Source organism: Triticum dicoccoides, chromosome 5A, assembly GCF_002162155.2.
Source record: "Triticum dicoccoides isolate Atlit2015 ecotype Zavitan chromosome 5A, WEW_v2.0, whole genome shotgun sequence".
NCBI classification, from domain to species: domain Eukaryota; kingdom Viridiplantae; phylum Streptophyta; class Magnoliopsida; order Poales; family Poaceae; genus Triticum; species Triticum dicoccoides.
Window position 1 is genome coordinate 325,547,759 of NC_041388.1, and position 6,749 is coordinate 325,554,507.

Genomic DNA, 6,749 nt, shown 5'->3' on the forward strand with positions numbered 1-6,749 from the left:
CTAATGGCGCATCCTCTACCATGGAGCGACATGCCCATCATGCGAGGCAGAGGGCACGGGAGGCCGCGGAAGCCCTAGCGGAGAGGCCATGGAGGCGGGGTCGCACGCCGCTCCGGAGCCAGTACGGGTGACCGGCACCCCTGGCACCGCAACCGTGTCGTGGTGGATGTGTCGAGCTCCAACCACGAGGGGTCTATCGTGGACCACATATCGACCGGCAGCATCTACTCACAGGCTTTGATAAGGAAAACTATGGCATAGGAGATGGCAACGCCTCGAATTCCGTGAGCCAATCCGTGTCCCAGGTACTACTCTTCCTCGCCGGCGACCGCAATTTCACTCCGAGTGGCTCAGCTGGCCGCCTAACGTGGACACGGACATGGAGGCGAACGAGCACCGGCGAAGATTTAGACTAGATATTGCGCTACATGTAATTATATGGATTTGAGGATTGGCAATGCGTATCCGTAGGTGGAAAAGAACATTAGGTGTGACAGCTCACTGTTCGCGGGGCTGGATGTGCGGCTGACAGGCTTTTAGGGCAGTGCAATTTGAAATTTAAGTTATTTGGTTTTAGGACGCAAACATATGAATTCATGGGACGGCGATTCTAGCCCCATGACCGTTAGGAACTGGCGGGTTTTCTAGCGATGGTGGGCATGGCGGCAGCCGCGGAACTGGATCCCACCGTCGATTCTTCGCCTGGATGATCGGCGGCGCGATGAGGGCTCCGGTGAGGGGATGGAGGATCTCCGCCGGAGTACCGGCGGCAGCATACGTCTCCATGGCGAAGCTCTGTGCGGTTCCAGCCAGCCACGAGATCAGGACGACGGGCTTCCAGTGAAAATCACGCGTGACTGTCTTAGCGGACGATGGCGGCGTCTCTGACGTCGTTTCCTTCTTGAGGCATCGTCGTTGCAGGTCACGTCAACTCGATCGGGATGTTTCGTGAGAAACCCTAGATCTGGGTCTACCGGAACGGACGATGACGGCGCCTTCAATGTCGTTCTCCCTCTTGGGGGCATCGTTTTGGAGCAAGTGCTGGCTGAAGGGGACAAGAGGAGGGGTGGTGTTACATCTACCGCAATGCCGAGGATGGATCCCGGTGGCATGGCGCCGCGGAGTTTCGGCGACGAGCGCGTGTGGATGGATACGTGCAGGATGGTGGCGTTGTCTGGCGCTGTGGTGGCGTCGACTGCAGGCCTAGCAAGGTCGGTGCGTCAGTACCTGCTCTAGAGATGGATCGGTGGGAAGTGGCGGGGCGGCCTCTGAGAGTGCGTCGGGCCGGTGTGTGACTCAAACCCGACAATGCGGTTTGGGTGGGGCATCTGGCTTTAGACGTTAGGCTTCGTTGCAATGTCTGCTTGGCATTCGGCTCGGACAATCGACACCACTTCATCAAATGGATAAGAGTAGTGATAGATGTTATCAAAATGGCGGCTTCAGACTTACTGATGTATTACTTTGTAAGGTCTTTGTGAATATTTAATAAAACGGCAGCATGCATCGCCAAGATGCAGAGGCAGGGTCATCCTCCTTTTAAAAAAACATATGAATTCAGGAGGAGGTGCTTTGCCTGCCGAAGCAGTTTGAAAGAACATATAGATTCTGCAGCTTTAAGCCTTCAGATTCCTTACCACTGCAAATGAGCAACAGAAAAGCATTTAGTTCTCATGTATTACAAAAACGGAAACAAAGGAATGCCAGAATTAGCCTGGGATTGTTCTTATATAGTTGGCCATATCATTTGAAGTCGTGTTATGCATATACTGTATGTTCCAAGAAATACCGACAAAAACTGTGGTTGAAGGTGTCTCTAGTTCTCAGAGATGCAGATAAACATTCCAACAACAGTTTCGGACTCACAGAACCGCTGCTTTCTGAAGAAAAGAAGAAAAAAACTGTCGCTCACAAAATTTCAGGAATATAGGCTGCTGCTATGACTCGGCCCAAAACGATCACTTTTTTGCCTGGTAAATGAGAACAGTCTCATGTTCTCCAAAACAATCTTCAGAGGCAACAGAGCCCGTTACACAAAAATTTAGGAATATATGTTTGTACTATGACTCAGGCCAAGTAACTGTCACTTTTTGCCCGATAAATCAGTCTCATGTCCTGCAAAAATATGCCCCTGCAGAGGATTCAAAGCTTGTTTCAATCACTGCAAAAATTCTGCAACTCAGGTCAACAGGTCAAGTGTCAACTGGTCACAGCGCAAGCATGATCAACCTATAAATCACTCCGACAGATCGGCCTCGCAAACCGTAACCATGTCACAGCGCCCTCCTAACCCCTACTGAACATGCCCCGGATCAGCGCCACGTAGCTACTTAAGCGCCCCTGAAATGCCACCCAGATCATCATCCGCTCCAAAGCCAACACAGCAGCAGCAGTCAGTAACCAAGGGGCAGCCAGCCCGGGAAGCAGACAGAGCGGCAGCAATGGAGAGCAAGAGATCGCCGTGCGCGCCGGCCGTGGCGGTGCTCCTCCTCCTGCTGCTGCTCGTCCTCATGCCGGACGAGGTGGCGGCCCAGGTGTTCTGCCGGTCCCAGTTCAACCTGGCCAACGAGGCCTGCAGCCTGCGGACCTACCCCGGCGCCAACCCGGCGGTGCCGCCGCGGCGGCCACTGCTGCTCAACGCGTCGTCCTCCGCCAGCGGCTACGAGCTGCAGGCGGCCGGCGACGAGCACAGCGCCAGCGGCGGCCATGGCGGCGACCACGGCGGCAGCAGCCACGGTGGCGGCGACCACGGAGCCGGCCACGGCAGCCAGCACGGGGGCAGACATGTCGGCCGCCGCCACGGGCACCAGCACCGCGTAGGGGGCGCGGACCCGTACGACACGGCGTGCTGCCGGCGACTCATGGGCATCGACAACGCCTGCATCTGCCAGGCCATGTCCTTCCTCCCGCAGTTCATGAGCAGGGTCAAGCACTCCATCAAGCTCACCCCGGTCCCAGGCTGCGACATCTCCTTCGAGTGCGCCGGCGTCTACTGACCACGCCCCACAATTTCATTTTACTCAAAACGTAGCAGCCTCTGCAGCAGCAATTTTCCATTTTCCTGGTCTAGCCTAACAATTCTGGGATTTATTTACATTATACACTTCTGTTCTGAATGTTTTTCTCTCCCTCTCATGATTAGTAGGGAACTCCTTTTTCCACTATATATATGATTAATAGTGAACTTGGCATTCTCCACACACTGGTGTAATTTCTTAGTAGAAACTTATCTTTCAGTCTGTTTGGTTTGGCAGTACAATTTTTAAAAAACCGTAGTAATCTTAAACCTCAGTATTCCAGTGCCTGGGCAATGACCCCTTTTTATAGAAATAGTTCTTTGTTGATGCTAAACACATCAAAGTTTATAAAACCGTGGTTTCTGAAAAACTCCAAAAATACTTGGATGCAAACGCAGCCTTAACTTGGAACCCTTAGTATAGAAAAATTATGGCAATCTCTGAACTTATTAGAAACAAGAAAAGTACAGTAATACTCTGGACTCCAGAGCACAGGTCACTGAAATATGACAGGAACACATTATATTCGCACAAACCAAACACAAAAAATTCTGAAACACAAATAACGAAAAATAGAAGATGGACATTATGAACTTCATAGCAGATTCAAATTAGATGATCATGTACATATTACACGGTGCATATAAGGCTCAACCAGATTAATCTAAGGGGGGGTGGACTGTACAATTTCCGACAAAATTGGAGATGAACACATCTCCTGATCACAAACTCACCCTGACATCTGTCCGAAAGATGAAAACCTCAATGTTGTCGAGGCCTAAAGTCTCTCTAGTTCACGTTCCATCGAAGCAAAGTCGAAACCTTCCCAATTAAGTTCTGTATCCAACTCGAACATTGGCATCGGTAGATGACTGATGTCTGCCAGCCCGATGTAGTCGTCACCAGGCGGCTCACCTGTTGTGTCGACAAAGTCATTGACAGGAAACATATCTGCCAGCCTTGAGATATCATCCAGTGAGAGTTTGTCAGTTGTGCAAACATAGTCACTGATAGGAGGAAGCTCATTCATCTGGCTGCAGAATGCATCCACTGGAATTTCTTCATCGCTAGGTGTCGATGAGCAGTGCACCAAGCTTTCATCAACATTCATCCGGCCAACGAATGCATCTACCTGGATTTCTTTACCTGGCGGTTCCAGTGAGCAGTGCAGTAAGCTCTCATCAGCAGTGTCAGGGTCTATCTCCATTGACGCTAACTTGTGTACCTCTTGTGCTTTCTGGTCGCCGAACGACACAGATGAAGACACACAGGATACAGTAGCTTCGCTGGACACAGCTTCATGTTCTGATGGAGGTGACCGAGATTTGATGGCCAACATCTCAGTGCGTACCCGGTTCCGTTCTGCCTCATATGCTGCAGCAGCGGCCTCCTCAGAGGTAAATGTGCCAATCCATTTCCGGGTCTTGCTCACAGGATCACGTATCTCCGCAGCCCACTTACCCCATGACCGCAGGCGCACACCAGGGTACTTGCTGGTTGGTTGCTTCTTCTCTGTACCAATTGATTTCTTGCTGCCACATGGCACAAGGGTCTTTCGAGACTTGAGAGGTCCGGAGGTTTTCATTGGAACTAGTACCTCCATTGTCATTCTCTTTTCCTTCTTCGCATGCCGATCATCTTCATCAGAGGAATCGGTGGCATCAGGATCACAGCAGGAAATGCGGACCTTCCGCGAACAAGGTACCATCATCTCTTTGTGCAACGAGCCCCTTAATCTTAAGATCCAAAGATTATTGAATTATTAACCTTGACTACAATCTGCAGAGAAGGCCAGTGAGTGTGTCAGATAGACTGATATGAACATTCACAAAAAAAAACACTCACAGGGGGTAGACACTTAAAAAAATTCAAAGACGAAGAACATAAGATGTGCACATACCGACTGAAATGTTAAATCCCAGGACAGAAATTCCTGGTTGAGAGGCTGAGTGCACAATCTCCAAAATCAGAAACTGAGTTGTCTCAAACTTCTGATTAAAACTGGAGGAAAGACGGAGTTATTCTTTTTCTGTGAAGACTCACAAAAGAAATCTGCTTTCTGGCTGATTGTTTATGAACTTGAGGAATGTCAATGAAAATGAAGGAGGAGTGCTGAACTTAATCCACCCAAACCAAACCTGCAAGCATCCAAAAACTGTCAGATGAGGCCCAATCTTTCTTAGTAAAGTGGTAAAAAAGAGAGATCAGACATATTTACTGTTTTCTCCCTGTCTGAAATACATTTCCTCACGGAGAGTAAATACTTACCAAGCTTATCTTGATTTGGGGGATTCTTGTATCGTTGTTACTTCGCGTGCACGGGGCACTGGTCTAAATGCAGAAATCCAGAGTACTTCACCCCAAATCCAAATCTGGAAGCACAAGAAGGAAAGCACAGCTCATCACTACAGTACAAATTATATGGCTGTAACTGACACGACTGTGAGAAACGTATGTTTGAATGCATGTACGTATCTTATGACTAAATAAAGCAATGCCACCATTTATTGTGCAGGTCAGCTTTGAAATCAGTCCAAGATTGTAGCACACGTACGAACAAATTTAGTAGAGGAGCAATAATTAAGATGACCGGATGAAAATGAGAGCAAGACTACTGTTTTGTTTATATAAATTGAAATTGAAAAAAAAAACTATAGATTTTGTTATGCGCTGTGGCCACCTCCGTCATTTGAAGGCACACCCATCATAGCTAATCCAGAGCAAACTAAGAACAGGACGGGCACATGTTAGATGAACCAAGCTATTGCAGTTTATTCTTGTGGGAATAAAGTATTGATATTAAGGGGAGATTAAAAAAAGACTATCTCTGAACCTTCTGCTGTAATAAATTCATCTTCTGAAAATTAGGAACATGTGGTAACTCTGAAGAATTGGTTCCAACCGGAACTAGAACAGGGGAAACAGGTAGTAATTCGACATTGTTGCCGTCAGTCGTTGCAACCAGAAACAATTGCTGCAGGGATTGAGCGTACGTACTTACCGGGAGATCTTGAAGCGATAATCTTGAGTTCTGGCGCCCCTCTGCCGAGCTTGGGGGAGAAGGCAACAAAAAGCGGAAGGAGGTGATGGTGATGGGAGCTCAGAACCATGGAGCAGTAGAGCAGGCGACATAAATCAAAGAGCGATCGCTCGTGCTGGCGGTCTCTACTCCAACTCTGCGATCATCGCACCAACACCACGAAGGGAAAGTATTAACACAAGGAAAAAAATTAGAAGGAACACGAGAGATTATATGACAGGCAAATCAAATGGCAAGAGAAGGGGGACTGCAGCAGCAAGGACCAAACACCTAGGATTTTTTTTTCCATCTTTCAATCACCGGATAAAAAAACTTGCCATGTTTTCAGTTTAGAAATTTACGGAAAGAACATGACCGGATCGGCAGAAATCCTCGAACAGAGGAAATTGAAAGGAAAAAAAAACTCGGCAACAACCCGGACCGAAATCCCCGGTATTTCCCCCGCGATTACCAAAACAGGAACGATTCACCGCAAAAAGGCCAGGCTTTCGGCAAGAAATCAGGGGAGACGGGAGACCGATCCATGCCCTCGACGGGGACGAACGGCCGGACCGATCTTGCGAGGGAGAACATCGGATTGGGCGGCCGCTTACTTGCTTGCTGGAGCCGCGGGTGCCACTGCGATCCCCGGGGGGCAGCGGAGGGGGAATGAGACGGCGGATCGGGCGGGGGCTTGGCGGCAGCTCGTGGCG

At 49.2% G+C, this 6,749-nt stretch overlaps 2 protein-coding genes across 3 annotated transcripts; one reads left to right on the top strand and one right to left on the bottom strand.

Annotated features, from left to right (window-relative positions):
* Positions 1-2,292: 2,292 nt before the first annotated feature.
* Positions 2,293-3,267, top strand: LOC119297277. Its single transcript, XM_037575130.1, has one exon. The coding sequence runs from the start codon at positions 2,346-2,348 to the stop codon at positions 2,994-2,996; it is 651 nt and encodes a 216-aa protein (XP_037431027.1). The 5' UTR covers positions 2,293-2,345; the 3' UTR covers positions 2,997-3,267.
* A 318-nt stretch (positions 3,268-3,585) lies between these two features.
* LOC119301273 (ethylene-responsive transcription factor ERF014-like) lies at positions 3,586-6,749 on the bottom strand. 2 transcript variants are annotated; one of them, XM_037578219.1, is made up of 5 exons: positions 6,651-6,749; positions 6,019-6,193; positions 5,286-5,389; positions 4,918-5,155; positions 3,586-4,796 (listed from the first exon to the last, which is right to left on the bottom strand). In XM_037578219.1, exon 5 carries the CDS (start codon positions 4,726-4,728, stop codon positions 3,796-3,798), a length of 933 nt encoding a protein of 310 aa, XP_037434116.1. In that variant the 5' UTR covers positions 4,729-4,796; positions 4,918-5,155; positions 5,286-5,389; positions 6,019-6,193; positions 6,651-6,749; the 3' UTR covers positions 3,586-3,795. The 2 variants fall into 2 exon arrangements, with proteins under 2 accessions (XP_037434116.1, XP_037434117.1); XM_037578220.1 differs by having other exon boundaries at positions 6,015-6,193.

Bases quoted from the DNA above. Each gene is read 5' to 3' on its own strand.
- LOC119297277 (XM_037575130.1), top strand. From the start codon at position 2,346: ATGCCACCCAGATCATCATCCGCTCCAAAGCCAACACAGCAGCAGCAG.
- LOC119301273 (XM_037578219.1), bottom strand. From the start codon at position 4,728: ATGATGGTACCTTGTTCGCGGAAGGTCCGCATTTCCTGCTGTGATCCT.